General features: G+C 44.2%; 1 protein-coding gene and 1 pseudogene across 1 annotated transcript in view; both read left to right on the top strand.

Moving 5' to 3' along the window:
- The window catches only part of SEMA6A (semaphorin 6A), a 127,910-nt gene extending 110,622 nt beyond the window's left edge, over window positions 1-17,288 (top strand). Inside the window, exon 20 of the mRNA XM_029218103.1 lies at window positions 14,721-17,288. Within this exon, the coding sequence (XP_029073936.1) occupies window positions 14,721-15,919 (1,199 nt within the window). The 3' untranslated portion in view covers window positions 15,920-17,288. The remainder of the gene's footprint in view (window positions 1-14,720) is intronic.
- A 73-nt stretch (window positions 17,289-17,361) lies between these two features.
- Window positions 17,362-18,964, top strand: LOC114892803 (annotated as a pseudogene).
- Window positions 18,965-22,721: the final 3,757 nt, after the last annotated feature.

The raw sequence follows: 22,721 nt of genomic DNA, 5'->3' as shown, positions 1-22,721 counted from the left end.
TGGGCTACAGCATGTTCCCTTGACTTGGCAGTAGCCTACACTTGACCCTTCTTTCCCTTTTCTCTCTTTCAAACTTTACCTATTTTGAGTCCCAAACCCACAGAGCCAGGCTTTCTTCATGAACAGGCTAGGAAATCCCATTTTAAGAGAGTATATTTGGTAACAGAGCTTGGCCCGACAGCTTCTGTGTTTTAACAATCTGCAATGCTTAAAATCTAATGGATGAAGGATTTTAAAGCATCTCAGTTCTCCCAATGGGGAAAGTGATTTCTTGGTTCCTATCAAGTCATATGCAGGTGATCTTATTTACAGAGAAAATTATTGCTGATGACGGTAATAAAGGGAGAAAAATAAGATTCTCTTCTTTCCCTGACTCCTAAACTTGGACTGCATTTTCTCTGCCATTTCTTCAGTAACATTACGTAACAAAAATGTTTTCTGAGGAGTCTTCAAGCAAAATTTATTACTGGCTCTACAGCGCAGTATTGGATGCCAATATAAGGAATTAGAGGCTAAACTAGAGATAGACATAGTTCCTGTCCAAGAAATATCAAACTGCGAGACAGATGAAGCACACAAAGACGCAAAAATGCACCAAAAAGCCTTTACGACCACTATTGTCTTTGTGAACAAGGCAAAACGGTGCACGGCAGACTTTAGAAAAAGATGTTAGACAACTGAAGACAACCTGGCTGAACACATCAAGGACATAGCACTTGGAAACGGCTTCTCTGCCCCTTTAGTCGTCCCCTTCAGTGCCAATATTATAGCAGTCATATATCACTTGACAGGGAGGATGAGGGAAGTGAGGTACATCTGGTACAGGACTCATTTAAAAGTTTTGTGGAAATGCTGGCAAACTCAGGCTCTTTTTGAACATCCTGAGCTCTATTTAAAACAAAAAAAACTTAACTCCATGGTAATATGCATAGCTTTTATTAGTAAAACCTATAGTATCACAGCCATTTTTAAATGTGATGGTAGAACAGGACCGTCTTGGAAGAGAACTCAGAGAAGGGGGTTGAGAGGGGTTCTATTTGATGGGGAAGGGGCTGCTAGCGGGGGGACAAAGGGCTGCAACTTCCACCTAACAATCGACGACTAACTCAACCAGGTAGGAACATGCACGGTCAGGGCCAGGGAACACTAAGAGATGGGGGACTGGTTGCTGTTGTTCCAACAACGCTTCTGAATTAGAGTTTCCTTATTTCTGGGTTTTTTTTTGTTGTTTTGTGTTTTTTTTTTCTGGTAAGCGGGCCTCTCACTGTTGTGGCCTCTCCTGTTGCGGAGCACAGGCTCCGGACGCGCAGGCTCAGCGGCCACGGCTCACGGGCCCAGCAGCTCCGCAGCATGTGGGATCTTCCCGGACCGGGGCACGAACCCGTGTCCCCTGCATCAGCAGGCGGACTCTCAACCACTGTGCCACCAGGGAAGCCCTGAGTTTCCTTATTTCTGGTTGTGAGGGTTAGAGGAAAGGTATCTTTCAAAGTTCATAAGAAAGTTGGCATCTAAGTTGCTGTTGTTGCTGATGAAGATATAATTCTTGAAATTTAGTCCATTAGTATATTTTTAAATTTGTAAATTGTGCTAAACCTGCCCCATAAAGGCTTACTATCATTTTTGTTATGCTCTGTTAAGCTATTTTAATCTCCGAAAGTTTAGAGTGAGTCTGAAGAATATTTATGGGGAACCAGTAGAAGCCCATTATTTGGAGGCAGAAGAGTAGGTAGGGTTGCTACATAAAATGGATTGTTCAGTTAAATGTGAATTTCAGATAAATCATGAATAATTTTTTAGTATAAGTATGCCCCATCTACTGCACGGGACATACTTATACTAAAACATTATTATGTATCTGAAGTTGAAATTTAACCAGGAGTTCTGTATATTTATTTGCTACCTGGCAATCCTACTGAAGAGGTTGCTCATAACTTCTCCAGTGAGTATATAAGATCTAATCTCTAGTCTACATTTGCCCTTCAACTCTTAGAAAATCTAAAATAATCCATATAAGAGGAATTGAAGTAAAGATTTCATTCTGTGAAAAATATTATCATTGTATTTAATGCCAGAGAAATATCACTACAAGTTGTATATGCGTTTGAAATATGTCAGAGTAATTTTAAAAATTATCACTGAAAGCAAGCTTCCAAATACCACTTTTAAGTGAAGAAGGCTTAGAAGTCAAACTGTTCCTAAACAAGGGTATGATTAAAACTACTGTTTCTTTCTAATTTTAATTTAACCTCAGGTTTTTATCAACAGTTATGTAAACTATATGGGGTTATTTTTCTTCTTCAATTATATGGCTGCCTTTGTTTTCATTTCTCATTTCCACAACTTTGAAGGATATGAACTGGAATCAGAGCACTAGAAAATAATAGTTAATTTAATAGTTAATTTAAGAGAAAATGTAATAATGGTAACAATAACCCTAGTCTCAAAGAAAGGCAAAATGGCAACGTTTGTTCACTTCTTTCTTCATTCATTCAACAGACGTTCAGCAAACATGCGCTACATATAAGCCTTCTGCTGAATGCTACAGTACACACTGATCTGATCCAACATAAGCCCTGCACTCAAGGAGCTTGCAGTTTAGCAGGGGATACACACAGGTGACATCCTGGCTAGCAGTGGGGCAGAGTGAAGTCTGAGAGTAAGAGAAGCATTTAAAAGGGCCAGAAAGGGAATTGAGATTATAAGTCATGCTAAGGGGTTTTGGCTTTACCTGTAAGCAGTGGGTGATACAAAGGAAGATGGGTGGTAGGGAAGGAAATACAGAGGTCAAGAGATTGACAGATGACAGATATATAATAAATTGATTATTCAATATTAGATGGTTAATTGCACGTACACACAAAAAGCTTGGGAGGTGGAATCTTGCATCAATTTTGGATCTAAAGTGTGTTTCCACACATCACTGGCATTTTCTGTAGATGATCCTTGCCAAGCTAAGAGCTCTATCCTAGGTAAAGCCCCAAGCAAGCTCAACTCCAGACTCAGCCTTCTCTATCACTTTAGTTAAAACACTGGGGTGCAGGGCACATGGCAGACTTTTCATCCAGAACAGATTTTGAAATTGGTGGAGAGACTGAGAAAGAAATGTTAATATAATCCAGGGTGCCACCATTTATTTGTTTACTAAATTAATATTTCTTTATCACCTACCAGAAAAGGAATCTATTTGCAGTCTCTGGCTTTTCTTTGAGGCACCCAGGAAAATGATAGATTGTGAGGTCAGGTGCTGGGCTCTCTACTGGAAGACATGCAAGTTTCCCTGTGAGCGTGTGGCGGGGAGGATGCCCACGTGGTCGGCTGTAATTGTTCTTTCAGCAGTGTGGGCACAGACGTAGATTTGATCTAATTAACTTTGCATCCTCTTGACAACTTGCTGAATTTATCTAAGGTCTTGATGAGATTATTGTGGAAAGGGTAGAAGAAAAATAAAGTTAAATGTCAGGGCTTCCCTGATGGCGCAGTGGTTGAGAGTCAGCCTGCCAATGCAGGGGACACGGGTTCATGCCCCGGTCCGGGAAGATCCCATGTGCCACAGAGCGGCTGGGCCCATGAGCCATGGCCGCTGAGCCTGCACGTCCAGAGCCTGTGCTCCGCAACGGGAGAGGCCACAACAGTGAGAGGCCCGCATACCGCAAAAAAAAAAAAAAAAAAAGTTAAATGTCAGCCATGTAGAAAGCTGTTTCATCTCCCTGCCTGCCTGAATCTGAACACCAGTATTTGAATTTTCTTTCCTAGAGATACTAGTTAAACCCTTTTCTCTTTGCCTAACATCATTTTCTCAAAAAAAATGAAGAACTTAAATTATGATTATAGAGACTTTAATTTTTTCTTTTAAAATCAGCAACTTAAACCTTGGGGTATTAAAAAAAATCAATTCACCTTCTAAATGTGCTACTTACTTTAATCTGTAGCCACTTTTTCAAGCCACATCACCCTTGACATGAATTCATTTTGCTCCCACCCTTTTCCTTCAGTCTTTTTTTTTTTCCCATTCCCTCCTATCTTTTGCACAAAAACACACACAAATGACAAAGTTTTCTGACAGCTTAATGGAACTTTCAAGGACTACAGGGACTAGGTTAGGCATGATCATATTAACTGAACATCTGGTGTAGTTAAAAATGTGCTCTTTAGGGCTTCCCTGGTGGCGCAGTGGTTGAGAGTCCGCCTGCCGATGCGGGGGACGCGGGTTTGTGCCCCCGTCCGGGAAGACCGCATATGCCGCGGAGCGGCTTAGGCCCGTGAGCCATGGCCGCTGAGCCTGCGCGTCCGGAGCCTGTGCTCCGCAACGGGAGAGGAGGCCACAACGGTGAGAGGCCCGCGTACCGCAAAAAAAAAAAAAAAAAATGTGCTCTTTAATTGGTTCAGCTGCACTGTGTTCATCTCAAATTTGTTTTGTCCTAACAATAAAATTGTGAAGAGTCGACATATATTTTGGAGCATGTGTAATAATGGGAAAATAATATTAGCTTTGTCTCAAAACTGTCTTTCTGATAGCCTCGTTTCTTGGAGTTAAAAAAAAATGCTTGTAACACACAAGTTTTACTTTGCAAACCTTGCTGCTCCACCAACAAAGTAGTCTAGCAAGGGCAAAAGAGTGGAAACTGGGAAATCTCTTGCGGACAGCCTCTCTTTTCTTGACATTATACATGAGAATGGCCTTAAAAGCTGCAAGAGTTGCTCAGAATACATAATTCATGCCATTGCCATAGAGAGAAAGAGGACAGAAGAGCTGTGTCCACTCGCTGGTCCCAGGGAGACACAGGCTGTGCAAGTAATAAACAAGTGAAGTCCTGCAAAGCACGTGGACTGCACTGCGGGCCTGAGCAGACCTGTAAGAACGGTATCAGAGGTCAGTCTCCCAGCACTTTAGTGGTAGAAAGGCCCTGGAGTCTACTAGTGAAACGCAGTTGGATAAATTCACATATACTGGGTACAGAGTACACAGCTCTTAATCGGTGTCAGAAAGCTAATTATGGGCGGTATGAAGGTTTGTCATCCTTAATGAGTATTTCTTAAGCTCTTGTAAGTCTACAATTGGGCATTATCTTTGTGAAGAGATTCCTTTTTAACGGGATAACAGGAACTTCCCACTGCAATTATTTTTAAAATTTGTATTTTTTAAAAGATGCACTCTTTTTCAAATATGTATCTGCAATTAGATTTCTTCGCTAAAGGCAGGGGCAGCCATTATGAACTGTATAGAAATAATGGAAGTTCAGTATAGTCACCACTGACAATGCTTTATTAGAAGGGAAAATGATGTCAAGAAATTTATAAGGCAGCAAACTGCGTTATGCCTAACCTTTTGGACATATTAGAGCTTGTTGTTTCCAGTCCTACAGCCTCTTATTATTCTTAAATCATAGATAACACTGGACACAATCATCTGACATTTTGTTAAGGTAATAAATACACCGTAAGTGATGATGGGTCTTGCACTCCATGATTTAAAAGCACACAGCAGAAATTTAATGTAACTTAAAATGTCTTATGTAATTCTATGGATTTGCAGATTCAGTTCAACTCAGCAGATGTGTAAGCACGGAGCTCCGCTGAGGGCACTTTTGTACCAGGCATTTTTATTACTCTAAAGCAGGACCTTAATATGGGGAATGAAACATGAGCTCGGGTCCCTCCTTCCATCCAGAAAAGAAAGGAAAAGAATCTTCCTGAGTTTCTTATTCTCTTGTCTGATCATGGGGGGCTAAGGGAAAAGATCCCCTGAATCATTATCAGATGTTGCTCGATGGCTGTGCATTGCTTGAGTGGAGTTGACTTCAAGGTGACATGTGATGCAAGCTTTAAAGGAGGTTGCTCTATCCAATAGTGAGTTCCTACCAAGCTTCTGCTTCTTCTGTCCCTGGGACTCAGTCCTGACTGGGCTCTCTAGTACCACCCACTACCTGACGGCCCCTGCGACAGAGTTGGGGAGCATCAACAATTCCCCTGTCTTTATGCTGAGGCAAATAAAGAGACCATGTGCATTTTTCCAGCAGCTTTTCGCTCTGGCATATTGGGTTGATTCTGTTACAGAAGTAGTGGTACCACATTTTAGGCCGTATGTCAAGCTTTTGTCAGGTACCAAGGGAAAGTGTTAGGGATGTATTTGTCTCTCCAATAAAACCTTATCCATTTTGTATTCTTTGTCAGAATACGGCAACTGCAAGAAAATGTCATACACGAGACCCACTAAAGAGTCACACTTCAGTGAACATCAAGGAAGACTATTTATTCATTTTTTTTACAAATAATTTTGAAAGTCTGGCTATACACTGCCTCAGTGGTGTCTGGGGTTGGACTTTAAAGCATAACACCTTGATGCTGTTTTCTGGAATATTATTCATATCATTTAGGGCAGTGCCTCTCAAGCTTTAGTGAACATACAAATCATCTGGAGGCCATATTAAAACACAGATTTCGGAACCCAATCTCCAGAGATTCAGATTCAGAAGGTCTGAGTAGGACCCAAGGATTTGTATTTCTAACAAGTTCCTGGTGATGCTGACGCTGAGTAATACTGATTTAGGACACCTTCCAAGTTGTATGGGCTATGTTATTTAAGGTCACTTTCCAAGATTTTGTTGTATTTTTAAATCCTTATTTCTCCATTCTTGGCTAATACACTTGTACCCAACCAAAGCGTTCCATCAAAATAGCCTATCTGAGACCATGCAGAAGGCAGGTAACTTGTCAGAAATTCTAGAAACACTCCCCTTACATTATTAATTGAGCATTAACATGTGTCCTGCACAATGCCCAAGATCATACAGCTAGTTACTTATAGATCCAAGACTTGAACCCAGGTCTTTATGACCTCAAGATTTACGTTCTTAACCAATAATACCCAGCCCCATCTATAACCCAGATCCCAAGAACTATATTTCCAGCAAGTTAAAGTTTTAGGAATATTCAAACAAACCTATTTCCTCATATTTGTTTTATCTTCATTTGGCAGAGAAAAAAAAAATCAAAGCACTGCAAATAATCCAAAGAATCACCTGAATTTTCACAATTTTATAAGGAGATCCACTTCCCTATTTTGTAGCTTTGATGCCTCTTAAGAGAGCAAACGAAGATGGGACCAGGAAGCTGGCAAACAGAAATGCTTTGTCTGGTTTCAAAACCTATTTAGATGTTGGGTTTCTAGCCTTATTAGAAAGAAAGCCCCAAAAGGAAGGAAGATAAACCATGCAAATTCTGCTTAAAACTTTGCCCATCTGAAATAGTCATTACCTTTACAAAGACAGTGACAGTCCTAACACATGGAACCACAGATCAACATTCCAGAGCATGGCTTTTTTAAATGATCTCATCATGACCCCCAGTCTAGACCTCAATCTCCACTCTGGGTGTAGCACTCCCCCCTGGCAGTGCCGAGTCTAAAGCAGTGGAACCGAGGAGGAACAGTGAACCCAGAACTCCCACTGGCACAGAGGGAAAAATGAAGTTGTATGCTCATTCCCCCCGTTCCCTCTTGTGATGGCATCCCAACAACAAGTAAAAATGTATCGGTTTCAAAGGTGATAGAAATGGAAGTGAATTCATCTGCAGACAACCACAGTCAGTATTATTTCAATTTATGAGTTTTAAAATAGCTTCTGAACTAAGGATATTAAACAGCCAGGAAGCTGCCTCTACTTTGGCATGGTCAGTCATTAACTTGATACATCTTGAAGACGACGGCCCCTCCCGGCACCTAATCTTCAGCCTGCCAGGGGGGGAAAAAAATTGAAAATAAAAGAAAAAGGAAAGTTTGAGTTATAAACTCTGAGTCCATTTCCACGGCTGCTGGCAGTTCAGCTCATTTCTAAGCCATCTGGTTCGCATTATGCAGTAAGAGGAGGAGAAGGCTGCTTCCTGCCGAGATAACCACAGAGAGCTCCCACTGCACTTCCCGTGTGGTCATCTCTGTGGGCTGGGGTGTGGCTTTGAGGATAAATTGTCTCCAGTTAGGGTTTTCCCCCTATTTGCTTTTTTCTCTCTTTAATAGGGATTACAGCAGGCCCTCTGTGGTTAGCAGGGTGATGCTTGGCCCGTGACTCGTTCATTCACTCGTACTGCCTTGCAGGACTGTGAGGCTGGTATTTTGTTGCAATAAGATTTTCAAACAAGAAAGATGGGGTTGTTAGATTCCATCCACCCAAGTTGTTATGAGGATTTCAAGGGAATTACAGGCTTGTCTTACTACAAAGCAGAATCAAGAGTCTATTTTTAGGGCATCCCACTCCAGGGCTTTTCTTGGTATTTTGCCATCCTTCTTAGCTCTCAGACCCAACAGGAACCCCACTCTGGCTCTACGATGGAGGAAATGTCCATCCTCCTTTTTGCCTTTGCATATTTCTCTAAAGGACACAGAGGGGCTTTGTTGTCTTTGTGGTCACCAGGTCCGCTTTACACAGATGCCTATTAATCACTTCACTATGGCGACAGACACATCCATCATATCACAGCAGCTCTGACACAGGCAGTCCAGTGAACAGGGGTGAGAGAGGAAAGTGTGCACTTAACCATTTCAAGGTACTGTCTGCCTAAGGCCTCACGTACTTAGCAAGGTAACTGGGATGGGGATGGGTAGGGCTCTTCCTTGGGACTTACTTTAATAGGTGCAATAGATTTCATGTATTTTTCTTTGTCTGTTTGGCTTCATTTTTTCATAGGACAGATAACATCTCCCAGGTATGTCTGTATGATGCAGGGGATAAGTACAGTTGAAGACAGAGTCTTAATTTTAATAACAGTAATAATAAATTCAAGTAGACTGGCTGTGCTTTTCCGTTATGGTTTTTGTGTGTGTGTGTGTGTGTGTGTGGCCTCTCCCGTTGCGGAGCACAGGCTCCGGATGCGCAGGCCCAGCGGCCATGGCTCACAGGCCCAGCCGCTCCACGGCATGTGGGATCTTCCCGGACCGGGGCACAAACCCGCGTCCCCTGCATCGGCAGGCGGACTCTCAACCACTGCGCCACCAGGGAAGCCCCCCTGGCTGTGCCTTTGATGCAAAGGTACTGACTCTTTGAAGCCTGTATTTTTTTCAATAATGGATTCAATGTGAAACAGAGTAAGCTGAAGCCCGCTCTGACTCGATGGTCAGCTTTCTCAAGCAAGAAGACCATTGAAATGACAGGTAAATTAACCAATAACTTTCCTTCCAAAACTGACATGTCTTCTAAATATCTTTTTCAGACTTTCATGGCTTTTCACAGCCTGCTTCCAAATGGTGTTTAGCACTCACTCCTAGTTTTCCCCTGCAAGTACTCATTCATTCATGCATTCATTTACTATTTATTTAACAGCTATTTACTGAGCACCTTTATGCCTGGGGGTTCAGCAGGAAATCTCTCCTTGGTGATTTTAGGATAGAGAGGTGCAGAGCTCTGGGGACACTTACAGAAAGAAGGAAGAGCTAAACTGGCTTGAGGGAGTTGGAGAAGGCTTCCTCATGGAAGCTGAGACCTAAAGGAGAAGGTCAGTGGGATGGGAGGTAAGCAGGGATATTCCCGGCAGAGGGAGCAGCCTGTGTGAAAGCCCAGAAGCAAGTGTGAATGCAGCAGAGAGGCTGGTGCCTACAGCTAAGAGACTAGAAGGAAGTTGGACCACTGGCCATTACTGAACACAGCCTTCACTTTCCTCCCCTCCATGCCTTGGTTCTTGTTGCTGTCTCCACTTGAGCTGACATCCTATGCACCCTTTAGACTTAGCTCAAATGTCACCTCCTATGTAAAGCCTTTGCCCATCCATATTAGGTAGAAGCAATGCATCTCATGACGTTTCCGCACTTTGGATGTAGTTGATGTGTGCGCACCTACCTTCTCCCCGACTGGATCACAGGGTTTGTGCCTCCTTCACCTTTGTCTCCCCAAAACCCAGCATAGTACTTTCATCTGTGCTTAGTAAATGTTTGCTGCAAGATGCTTGCCACCCAAACCTTATTAGTCCAGGAGAGTGACAGTCAAGGCACCAAGAACATCACCATCGAGCCCTGAGTTAGGAGAGCATATTTTCTGAGGTATGTTGTCCCAGAGCCTGGCACTGGGCTCCCTGTGCAGACTAGAGACAACAGCAGAGTACCTGCGAGCTACCAAAACCCATTATTTAAATAAAGAATTTGATGTGTGAAATTTCAGAGTGCATTGATATAGTCATCGTAGGAAAAACCAGAACTGTGTTGGGTTTCCTCTTACTTTGCAGTTTATAATTGTTCTTATTTTGAATTACATATTGTAGGGCCTGGAGGGCGGGGTTGTTCGTAATCTTTTCATCGCTTCAGCCTCTAAAGAGCTTCAAACTGCCCCTCCGAGACCTCCTTCTAGCAGCATCTGAAAACTCTCTCACCTCAGAGGAAAAAACAAAAGTGGATATTCTATTCTTTCTCAGTTCTGCCAATTTAAGGCATGATTTCAGAGAAATCTCTATGCCATTGTGTGTCTTGCTTCCTGCAATAGGAAGGTGGAAAGAATAACCATTTAGCGCCTCATGACTGGTGAGAAATAGCTGGCGGTTAATTAATCAATGCAAAGGGTTTTTCAGATACTGTTTTCATTACTAATGCCCCATTTTCAATTGGTGACAGCAGAAGGCCCAGGGGTTGGTGGAGAAAGGCATTTCAACAGCCCAGGGTGGAGCCAACTTTCCCCCTCTACAGTGGGGGACCGTGGGGAGGGAGTATACCACCCTACAAAGGCCCTCCACTTCCCCAGGGTTTCATCGCAGCACCTGAAGCAATGATGTTTCTCCAGCCCCAGCCCTTTGTAAAGAGGCATTTGTTTTGAATTAGTCAATTCTACTGGAGCACTCAGTTGTTACAAATAACCCATTTACCCTCACCCTCTCTTGTGGAATTATCCCAGAACAAATGTCTTTTCATTTTTAAAAAAGTTTATCCTATTATTATTTTGAATACATACTGAGCATCTGTATAGATTCTTTTGCCTAATGGATGTTAGTATGATTATATTCTGTTGTATGATTAGAGATATGTTTCTGTGATTTCAGAAGCAAGGTTATACATAGTCACTCCAAAGATGACCCAGCAAATTTAGAAGTCCATTTAAAAACATGTCTCTACAATGTACTGCAAACCCATTTCTTTAATAATCACTTATTAAGTGTCCGACCTAAGAGCCCTGGGGATGGTTAGGATTATAAATGCATATAAAATATGGTCCCTGCCCTCAAGGAGCTGACTGCAGGGTTATTATTCCTCCACTAGGAGTATATAATCTCTGCGTTTTGCTCAGCATTTCCCACTGTTGTTGTTTTACTTATTTCAAAACTCAGGACCTATAGGCAGTCCTGAAACAGAGGTACATGTTCCCTGATGTTGCCTCATCGACCTCTGGCAACCCTTTGGCAACATTTGGACAGCTGAACGTTTGGAGCTGGAAAGAACAGGTCTATCCCTCCCCTGGGAGACCTATAGCAAATGGATTCTAATGGCGAAGCCTATGACTGTTACTCTTAAGCCCTCGGTGAACTACTAACCCACCATTTCTCTTTTGTGGCTTCCTCTGACCTTTAGATTTGTCCAGCAAACTACAGCACTTAAGCTCTTTCTTGATCATTATTTAAACTGATTCTTGTAACTACACAGTAAGGCATTAAGTGTGTTAACCCCACATTACAGATGGGAAAAACTGAGGCTCAGAGACGTTAAGTCATTTGCCCAAAGGTCACCCAACAGTAAATGGGAGCTTAAAACTCCAGGCCTTTGGAGAGCTCTAGTGTTGCACTACCCCCAGCCTCACTGACAAGTCTGGTGTGTTCAAGCCTGGACAGTGACCATTGGCAAAAAGTTGATTTAATCATTTGCCCTTTTTCATGATATAAGTAGAAAGCTTTCAGTTTGGAAGGCATTTTCCAAAAATAACTTTTAACGTCTTATCTTCTTGACTTTCAACTTAATCTCTGATCTGTTTCTAATTTTGGTTGTGGGGTTTCTGAATGTGCACAGGTGGATGAGGGAAGCCACCTGCTTCACGGTAGATATCTCAAAGCCGAAGAAATGCAGAAAGGTTTTTTGTTTGGTTGGTTGGTTTTTTTAACATCTTTACTGGAGTATAATTGCTTTACAATGGTGTGTTATTTTCTGCTTTATAACAAAGTGAATCAGCTATAAGCAAGAGGGATGTACATGCAGAAAGATTTTTAAGGACACTATTTACATAACAAAATGAGCCAGAGAAAGCCATCTGAGACACTATTTTTCTCAAAGGTCATACCCTGCTTGATTTGTTAACAACCAGAAACCTGAACTCAAATAGCATCCACTAAAAGAGTTTTTACCAGTGAAAGAGCGAGTGGGGTCTATGAGTCTAAGACAGTTAAGGACCTTCAGACATGAAAGAAAATTATTTGGGAGCTAAAAGTAAAGAAGCAATAGATAAACTTTAAAATTTTGGAGTTCTCCCAATTAAACAATAAATGAAACAAATGGATTGCTCTAGCCTCCGGCTTTCTATAGTTCTCTTGTTGAGATGGTAATTTAAATTGTAAAATCCTAAAGTCAATTGTAGATAACTACCTATCACAAGTATGAATCTACTGGGGAGGCTCAGCCCCCATAAATACAGTTGGCTGGAAGGGACCCACGAAATACCCACTGCTATGAAAAAATTTAGTACCCCGCATCGGTGACATCACCAATAAGCAAAATTAAACCCATTTTATTCACAGGTGTACATTTTTTGTGCCATCATATGTAGGTGGTTAAAAATGATGTTAAGTAGAAACACACTCAAAACCAAAATTGAAAGAAAATCAGTAGCTATTTTAGCATTACAACAAGGAAATGCAAATTTAAGGAAGAAATTCTCATTGGCACAGTTCCTTGGTGACTAGGTATTAAAACATATTTGGATACAAGACACCCCACTGTTTGGGGAGCTCCACAACACATAAGGTGTGAGTTACAGCTGAATTTCCTGCTCGTTTTTGCTTCTCAGTTTCTACCCCTTAAAAGTTCATGAAGATAAATCTTGAAATATTTGACAAGTGTCACATACGGAAATTATTCAGTGTCTTACTATCTTTTCCCTGGGGTGAATTACCTCCCCTGCCCTTCACTACCAAGGGCATTTGTTTAATCACAGAATCTTTATTTCTCAAGAGATATTTGCTGCTTCTATTTATCCCCCCACCTGAAGTCACAATCCTTTGTCACAGGACAATCATTTCCACAGCGACCAACTGTGATGTCACAACTGGGGGGAGGAGGAGAGTTCACAAAGAGAAAGAGAAAGAGAAAGTTTTCTTCTTCAGGCTAAGGTTTCTGAGATTTAAAACCACTGCTTCACCAATCAAAATATTTTAGCAGAAAAACTCCGTGACAAAGCTGCATTTCTTCAAAGTCTCAGCTGTGACACAAAGCATTTCAGCAGAAGTGTAAGGGCTGTGTGTTGTGGGTTTGGGAAGGGATAGAGATTTTTATTTCATTTCATTCTAATTCTATGCCACTGATATCTGCCAGTAAAACACATTAAACATATTCCAGAAAGAGTTGATTTAGTCGATGAAAAATGTGTCTCCTGAGACCAGAGAAGGTACATTTTCTGTCTTACTATCATTTCCATAATAGGAACAATGTTTACATTTCCTCAGCCCATGCAGAGCCTCTAATGTATTCATGTTCTTTCACTCTCCGGAGGCAGGAATTGAGGTATTTGAGATTTTATTTTTTTAGCTACTGCATCAAGCACTTAAGATCTGACAATTGTGATGTGTATTCTCACTTGGTATTAAAAAATAAAAGCTTCAGTGTTTGCATTTGATTAGAGTCTCAGCTTGGTGGCTAATTAAGCAGGAACAGGGAAAGCCACTTTCTTCAGAAACACAGCATCTTGGTTTACGTAGTGTAAGATTATTGACAGGTAGAGCCACATAATTTTTATTAAACTGAAGAGATTAGCTCTGCTGAAGAATTTCACCGTGACAACAAACTCTAGCTGTAATAATGATACCTGACACTTCTCAAACTCACTACAGGAGCCCAAATGGTCTATTTTTCTAAATATTCTTTCAGCTCAAGTAAGGGAAGAGCTTCATTCAAACATTTAGCATATTTATCTGAAATTGAGTGCGCAACGGTTTTTTTTCTCCCTTGTAGAAGTGATGCAAAATCAGCATAAATATTTGTAATCTGTGCATTTTAGCTATTCTCTTACACTATAAATGATACACCCTGTCTTTCCCCCAATTGGTTGAAATGCTAACCAGCTTTTCTCCAGATAGAGGCCATGTTGCCCACAGGAAGTCATCAGCGAAGTCCCTGGAAGCCTGGAGTGGTGTGCAATTTGTTCATTTAACATGCATAAAATTGTTGCCTATTCCCCCAGACTCAAAATATCTCGCGGTTTTAGGACCGGGAAGATTGAAAAGAGATGAGAGGGAAAGAAGGATAAATTTTAGAAAGGAAAAACTTCCATATTCCACGGAGTGAAGCAAAGTAGAAAGAGCCTGTACTTGAAAAGAGGGGGAAACACTCTTAGAACACAAAGAGGGCAACAATTGAAGTCTATTTACATAGCTGGGGGTGGGGTGGGGAGGATTAATTAGCTAACGTTTGGCAAACGGTGTCTTGAAGACGAGTTCTGCGGAGGTGCTATTCTCACTTATTACTGTTATTAATTAACTGGGTGCATGCCAAACAAAAATCCGCCTCACGGTCTGCTTTCATTTCTTAACACCATATGCGATGTATTTTGCAGGAGTGATTCGGGAGAGTTATCTCAAAGGCCACGACCAGCTCGTTCCTGTCACCCTCCTGGCCATTGCGGTCATTCTGGCTTTTGTCATGGGAGCCGTCTTCTCGGGCATCATCGTCTACTGCGTCTGCGATCACCGTCGCAAAGACGTGTCCTCCGTGCACCGCAAGGAGAAGGAGCTCGCCCACTCGCGCCGCGGCTCCATGAGCAGCGTCACCAAGCTCAGCGGCCTCTTTGGGGACACCCAGTCCAAAGACCCCAAGCCGGAGGCCATCCTCACGCCACTCATGCACAACGGCAAGCTCGCCACTCCCAGCAACACCGCTAAGATGCTCATCAAGGCTGACCAGCACCACCTGGACCTGGCCGCCCTGCCTACCCCAGAGTCCACCCCGACGCTGCAGCAGAAGCGCAAGCCCAACCGCGGCAGCCGCGAGTGGGAAAGGAACCAGAACCTCATCAACGCCTGCACCAAGGACATGCCCCCCATGGGCTCCCCCGTGATCCCCACCGACCTGCCCCTGCGGGCCTCCCCCAGCCACATCCCCAGCGTGGTCGTGCTGCCCATCACGCAGCAGGGCTACCAGCACGAGTACGTGGACCAGCCCAAAATGAGCGAGGTGGCCCAGTTGGCGCTGGAGGACCAGGCGGCCACCCTGGAATATAAGACCATCAAGGAACATCTCAGCAGCAAGAGTCCCAACCATGGGGTGAACCTGGTGGAGAACCTGGACAGCCTGCCCCCCAAAGTCCCCCAGCGGGAGGCCTCCCTGGGTCCTCCCGGAGCCTCCCTGTCTCAGAACGGCCTGAGCAAGCGGCTGGAGATGCACCACTCCTCGTCCTACGGGCTTGATTATAAGAGGAGCTACCCCACGAACTCGCTCACGAGAAGCCACCAGGCCGCCACGCTCAAAAGAAACAATACTAACTCCTCCAACTCCTCCCACCTCTCCAGAAACCAGAGCTTTGGCCGGGGAGACAACCCACCCCCCGCCCCGCAGAGGGTGGACTCCATCCAGGTGCACAGCTCGCAGCCCTCGGGCCAGGCCGTGACTGTTTCGAGGCAGCCCAGCCTCAACGCCTACAACTCACTGACCCGGGCGGGGCTGAAGCGCACGCCCTCGTTAAAGCCAGACGTGCCCCCCAAACCTTCCTTTGCCCCCCTTTCCACCTCCATGAAGCCCAACGATGCGTGTACATAATCCCTGGGGGAGGGGTCAGGTGTCGAACCAGCAGGAAAGGCTAGGCGCCCGCTCAGCTCAGCAAGGTTCTCGGCTGCTGAGTACCCACCCGACCAAGACGGCCGCGGCGGCGCCCAGGACTCTGGGTCCTCCCCTGAGACGCGGGGGGCGGGGGGGGGGCGCTCTTGAAAATTGGGCCAAGCTGTTCGGTGAAGGTTCGCGACGCGGGACTCACCTCCATTCTCTTCCTTCACTCTTCCCTCACGCCCTGCAACAGGTCGGACTCACGAAAGACTTCAATCAGCATCACAAACATGAGCCAAAAGCACATACGCACCCACCCACCCAGCCCCGCGTGTGCGCCTGCGCGCAAGCTTGCGCGCACGCGCACGTCGCACACATGCACACACACGCGCGTGAACGGCAATTGCAACATTGTGTCCATGACTGCACCGAGCGCTGCCCAACTGGGCTAGCGTTCCAACCTGCAAAACACAGATACATTTTTAAAAATCATGAAAATTAAAAAGAATTCATTGATAATTCTAACTCAGACGTTAACAAGGACAGAAGTTTACTATGCGCAGATACTGTGAAATGCCCACCAGTGTTACAGCTTTCTGTTATAGCAGATGAATGCCATGTTGGGCAACTATGTCATAAATTTCTGCTCCTCTCTTTTAATGAAATAACCTGACCGTTAACGCAAGTAACTATTTATTTTTCACGCTTTTTTTCCTTAAGGAAAGGATTCTCCACATACCATCCTCTGAACAGCTCTTCAGAAAGTCCCTTGACAGTTAAAACAATTTAACGTGAAATCCATTAACTGGAATAATTGTTTATTTTTACAATAAATTCACTGAGTAAGTACGTTGCAGCTGGAATTCTGAGCTTTGTGTTTGGACTGATATCTAGCTAAAGGAAAAACTTAAGAGGGGAATATTTATTTAAATCTACCAGTTAAATTTGCTGGTCAGGTCCCTGGCTTATAACATGCAAAAGAGTAATTAGTTTAAAAGTCCTTCCAGATCCTAACTTCTAAAGCAACCAGGAGAGGAACTTTTAGAATGGAACATCACGTCCCATTGCTGCCAACATGGCTTTGTCGGTGGTTCCTACTTTCTGTGAAGGCACCAGCTTGTGATACGCCATCTCATTTCACTTTGCATGTGAGACAGAAAACAAAATCCACCAACCGTGTGAACTAATTAATATGCTGGCTGCTACCTTGCATCAATTAATGGTTTGATCACACAGGTTTTTCGTGGGGTTACATCTGTGAATAGCCTGTTTTCCACATGTAAATTTGTGCCTTACACCCTGAGTTGTGTACACTTGCAAACTGTCATTATGTCAACTTTCCCCCTTTTGAAATAAATGCAGGTATTTATTTAACCCTCCCTCCCCCCACCCCCAGTCCAGCCCTCTGGAAGATTAGCGTCCAGCAGATGGAAGGAGAATGCAGTGGTGATGGTTACAATCCTGCAGCCTGGGAAAGCTGGGCGACACCACACCCTCCGGTTCACGCATTCTTCCGGTCGTGCCAACTCCAACCACCCTTTGGCCATGCTGCCAAGCATGGACCCCAGTGTTGTGGGTGGCAAATCTCCTTTCTTCCTCCAGAGCTCCCTGCTTCCCTTGTATTCTCAGATCATTTCAAAATGATGATATCCTCATTAGCCAGCAGAAAAGGGACTAACGTCCCAGTCCTCATTCCTGCTGTGTCCACTGCCTGGAGAACACGGCAGTGAGGTTGGGCAAGCACCTGGGTGGAGTCTCCAAGCCATGTGCGCAGCACACAGGTGCAATGCTCATAAAGAAATGACATGGAAATAGATGCAGGCAGGCTGGTCCCTGCTGTGACTGATGAGTAACTCCAAGTACAAGGCCAACCACAATGGATGCTACAAAAACGTTGACTGGGGCAAAAGGTTTTTAATTTTTTTTTAATTTCTTTATCCTTTTGCGGGTACTGTTTGTAGGGGGAGGGGGTCAGGCGTGTGTTTTTCCCCTTGGTTTTCATTAGCTCAAGCACACACAAGGGACTTTTGTTTACTCTTATCACGAACAAAAGAATTGTCAACATACTGTAAACTGTGAGCATTGTTGGTTGTTATCGTTTTTTTAAAAACAGCTAAACAGTATATTTAGTGGTCTCTTTGTCTCTTTTTCATTTCCAGTTTGATCTTCTGGGTTTAGTTTTGTCTTAAAAAAGAAACTTTCTAAAAAAGACAGTTGGGGATAATTTTGAATTGGCTGTGAAAAGTGGTGCCTCTATAAACAGAGTGAGACCTGGGTGTGTCGCAAGGGCACGTGCACAGCCTTTTATTCCAAACACCCCTTGCAGTTTTGCTGTCGTTCGGGATAGGTTTTTGTTATTTTTGTGTTATGTTTTTGTTTTGTTTGTTTTGTTACTGGAATCAATGTTCACACCCCGTGAACTCTGTACCCTGAAACCATGAAACTTTGCTACGAACAGAGATATTGTCTTCTTCCTTCTATTTTCTTTAGAAATGTGGAACTTAGGAAGGTGATGGGTATGTATCACCCTGCTACCTTCTCCCCCAAGCTTCACTCCCAGGGGTATTGAGGTGCAACACCTGCTCTCTCGTCCCCATGTGCGGGCATCAATGCCTCAGCTGTGTTACAGAGTCCTGTGTCAAACTTCCACCCCAGTCCCTGTATCCCACAACCCATCACTTGTGGTGTTAACCCTAAAATGCCCACAGGTATTGAGCTGGTCTTCTGCATTTAAGTATTTTCCCTTTTTCTTTTGCTCCCCACAGCATGTGGGGAGAGGGTCCATAAACCTGAGTGTGCCTTTGCTTTCCACCCTTGCTAGACACTGGTAGATGCAACCAACTCAGATTTATATTTGTTGTAAAGTTGTAAAAATATTGTGATGTCACCAATTTTCCTTCCATCTCCACACCCCCTAACATCTGATTCACGACTTAATGTATGTTGTAAAAAAGAAAAAAAAGAAGGGAAAAAAAGACAGAAAGGCAAGGAAAAGGCTCTTTATTACTTAAAAGTAATAAAGCAAGACTGTTCTACATTCTCTTTTGTGTCCTGAATGCTTTTATTTATCTCATAATTTCCCCCTTTTTGCCTAGGGTGCTCCTCTTTCCTCCATCTCTATTTGGCTTCCAAAGCATAAATCACAATGTAGTTAGAACCATTTGTCTGCAATACCCACACCCTGCTCCCCAAATTATTGATATGTTCTCTCTGCCTGCACCCAGCCTGGAGCAGGATCGGAGCAGAAGCCACTGGTAATTAAAAGGCAGAGCATGCGTTGACTCCCTCAATTCATTTCATGCATTTTCTTTTTATGGGCTTGTTCATCATCAAACATTTATGGTAGGCTTGATAGTTAAGGAGATCAAGGCTAGGATTTTACTATGTAAGGTCCACTAAAAATAGAACCTGGGCTTCCCTGGTGGCGCACTGGTTGAGAGTCCGCCTGCCGATGCAGGGGACACGGGTTCATGCCCCGGTCCGGGAAGATCCCACATGCCGCGGAGCGGCTGGGCCTGTGAGCCATGGCCGCTGAGCCTGCGCGTCCGGAGCCTCTGCTCCGCAGCGGGAGAGTCCACAACAGTGAGAGGCCCGCGTACCGCAAAAAAAAAAAAAAAAAAAAAATCCTTGCACAGATGTGACTTCAGCCTTTTTACATATTAATAAGGTGGAGGGTGCAGGATTTTACTCTTTGTTCGCATCTATCTCTTGTAAGCCAGAAGACACTGTCAGAGGTATAGTGCAATGCAACACTTGATTTTTATTTTGCAGGGTAGCCTTTTGAAATGCCTAGATCAGGGCTTTTTCCCCCCCTCTGGAATATTTTTAAAACAGTTATTTAAATAAGTCTTCAGCTGTAGTATTTTACTTTTGACCTTCTGAAATAATTTTTTACAAGTGTTTTGGGTCAGTTTGAGTGTGGGAAGCTGCGGCTGGACCTCAATTTACACCTACAATGGTCACCTTCTGATAACTCATTTCCAGTTGTGTTACTTGAATCCCACCCATAGGGCGAGGCGCTGTCAGGCACAAAAGTTGACTAGAATATAGTTGCTGCCTCCTCATTTATAAGGAGAGGTGGACACGGCCTCTGTAATTGCCATTGGGAGACAGGAACAAACTGCTGAGGAAAAGGCCCAGAGGTTTGGGGCTCGAGGCTACACACGAGCTGGTCCTTACGGAATCAGTTCTCTGGACGGCTAGGGCAGGCAGAAGGGAAAACTTGTACAAAGGTGCCGAAGGTGCTGTGAGTGGGACACAGAAGGTTTAGTGGACCTTGAGCAGGGCTGGGAAGGGGGTTGGGGTCAGATCGGGAGAGGCCTGTGGACCATGTGCTAGGATTTTAGCTGATGGGCAGTGGAGTGCATTTGGAGCCTATAAAGCCACAAGCACATATGTTTGTGCTTTAGAAAGCTACCTGGCCGTAATGTGGAAATGGTCCAGGAAGAGGCTGCTGGCTGCCGGGCAATGTACCACGTGGCATGCCAAATTGGTAGGAGCAATGCGTGAAAACCCCACATCCAGTTTCGGATTCTTTAGGAAACAGAACTGAATCAGCTCTGTGACCATTCCTTCTTTTGCCGGTCAGAAGAGCTTCCTTCTTACGTGACTGACGGGTTTGCCCTGCCTGGTTATACCCAAATGTCGAATGGAGAGAATGGCCAACAGCTTGTCTGACCCTTTCATTTTAAAAAATGAGAAAGCTGTGGTGCATTGAGTGAAAGGATTTGCCACGATCCCAAAGCTGGCAGTAGAACACTCTTCCAAGGACGAATTTATTGTCTTTTATGCCCTCTTCATTCATATCATTAGAGTAATGCTAGCTAAAAAGACCTGACACTCGCTCCTCCCAAACTTCATCCCCAAATCACTCTGCCATCCTCTGTCACAGGAAGGCCTGCAGACACGCCTCACTCTTCCCCAGCTGGGCATCCCAAATTCCTTCATCTGGGCCGAGGCAAGCGGGTCGGTTGGAGCTCAGATCACACTGTAGACAATCCCTGCAGTGCAACCTGATACTTGGGATGGTGGCTTTTGCTGAAGTCAGCTTTGTTCTTGTCTGGGGAAGAGGTGACAGAGGCTGAACAGGTGCAGCCTGTATTTTAGCTGGGGCCCCAGGGATGTCCCTGCTCAGGCTTGAGAAGTGCCTCAGATAACCTAGATTTTGAATTGTTGTGTTTGCTTGCTTGCTTGTTACAGGGTTGGTGGCTTCTGCCAGATGTTTTCAGACTGTTGGCTCTCAGGAGTGGCTGTCCCAGTACAGCCAACAGGCTAGGTGTTTCACGGGGCCAGAGCTGATGTCTTAGACCTGCCTGCTTTCCTTAAGTGCCATGCCAAGCAAACACAAACTGGTCTCGTTTTTCAGTCTCCTAAGTTGGCAGAAGCCAAACAAGATGCCCAGAACCATAGTGCCTAGGTGTTTGCATGAACAAAAGCTCTTTCCAAAAAAGTCATTCAGCAAGTGAAACAAAAGTGTCAGAAAGGCACCTACAATTTCAGACATGGGATATTTTGCTCGAGGGAAAGGGGTAAGGGGAATTTCAAAGACCCTTTAGTAACAAAATAACACCATTAAGAGCGTAATCCTTGTCCTGGCCGAGCACTGCGACAGCTGGGTGCTTGGACTCAGTAACCCTTAGAAACCCACACCTCATGCCTGTCTTAAACCCACGTGGTGATGTGTCTCTTGTACAGAATTGGGAAGGAAGGGCTCACATTTATTGATCGGGCCTGCCAGACAGATGGGAATCTTCAGTACTCCATTTAGACTATTGTGTATCCTTAGCTCTAACCCCCCAGGGATGCCTGGAGGTGGGCGGCCGTTGACCTCAACAGAGAGCTATATCTGAACTGATGTGCATTAAATGTGACTGGGCAGAAAAGTGTGCAGATGTCCCTCTAGCAAATGGAAATGGAATTTGAGTAAATCAAGAGAGGCAGATGAGTGGTGGGGAGTTCCCCCATCCCCCTCTGCAAACACGTCCCTGTGCACATGTGCCAACAGCTGCTGTCATGAGGCTTTTTCCTCTTGGTGTCTAATACCAAACATGTCACAGGGGTCAGAACCAGTGTCTGCTGAAGGTGGACCCTTTGGGAGGTCTTTCACCCCTCTTCCTGGGAAAACATGCATTCCACCTCAGCACTTTCTGGTCAAATGTGAACTGTCATAAATTACAGTCTTAGGAGTGAGAGACAAGACCTTTGCAGAGGGGCGTGGACACGGGTCGCTGGCAGCCCACGGACACTGACCGAGGTGACTAGCAGTTTTTTGTTCTTCCTAATCTCCCTAATCTCTTCAAATAAAAGGAGATTTTCCCTTGAGAATCACTAACATCATCCCCAGAGCAAGTTACTGGTCCCGCTGATGGAGCTGCAATAACGGTCCGAATAAGGGGATGCTAATGAAGGGGAAAGTAAGTAACCATGAAATTGGAGGCATTTTTCTCATCGATGATTTTCATTTTTAAAAAAAAAAAACAGATGAAGGTGACATTGGACACAACAGCAATGCCAGGTAACCAACATGAAAGAAACTCCAGCAGGATTCCCAGGGGTATCCTAGGATGAGGAAGATGAGAACTCTTGTCTGTGAGCCAAACGCTCTCTGTCATCCTGTTCATCGTGACACCTGCCCTGACCATGTTACAGGGTGAGAAAGTGCGTGTTTGAGAGAGAGGGTAAGAAACTTAGTTCTCAGGTGTGGACACAGAACATTTTGCAGACCTGGCCCATGTCAGTGCGTAAGCACGAATGTCAATAATAGGGCTAACTTTTGCTTCATAAAAGATGAAACGTGGAA

Source organism: Monodon monoceros, unplaced genomic scaffold (assembly GCF_005190385.1).
Source record: "Monodon monoceros isolate NGI ecotype Baffin Bay Population unplaced genomic scaffold, NGI_Narwhal_1 Super_Scaffold_12, whole genome shotgun sequence".
NCBI lineage: Eukaryota > Metazoa > Chordata > Mammalia > Artiodactyla > Monodontidae > Monodon > Monodon monoceros.
Note: the sequence above shows the minus strand (reverse complement) of the source record. Positions and strands in the feature narration are given on the sequence as shown.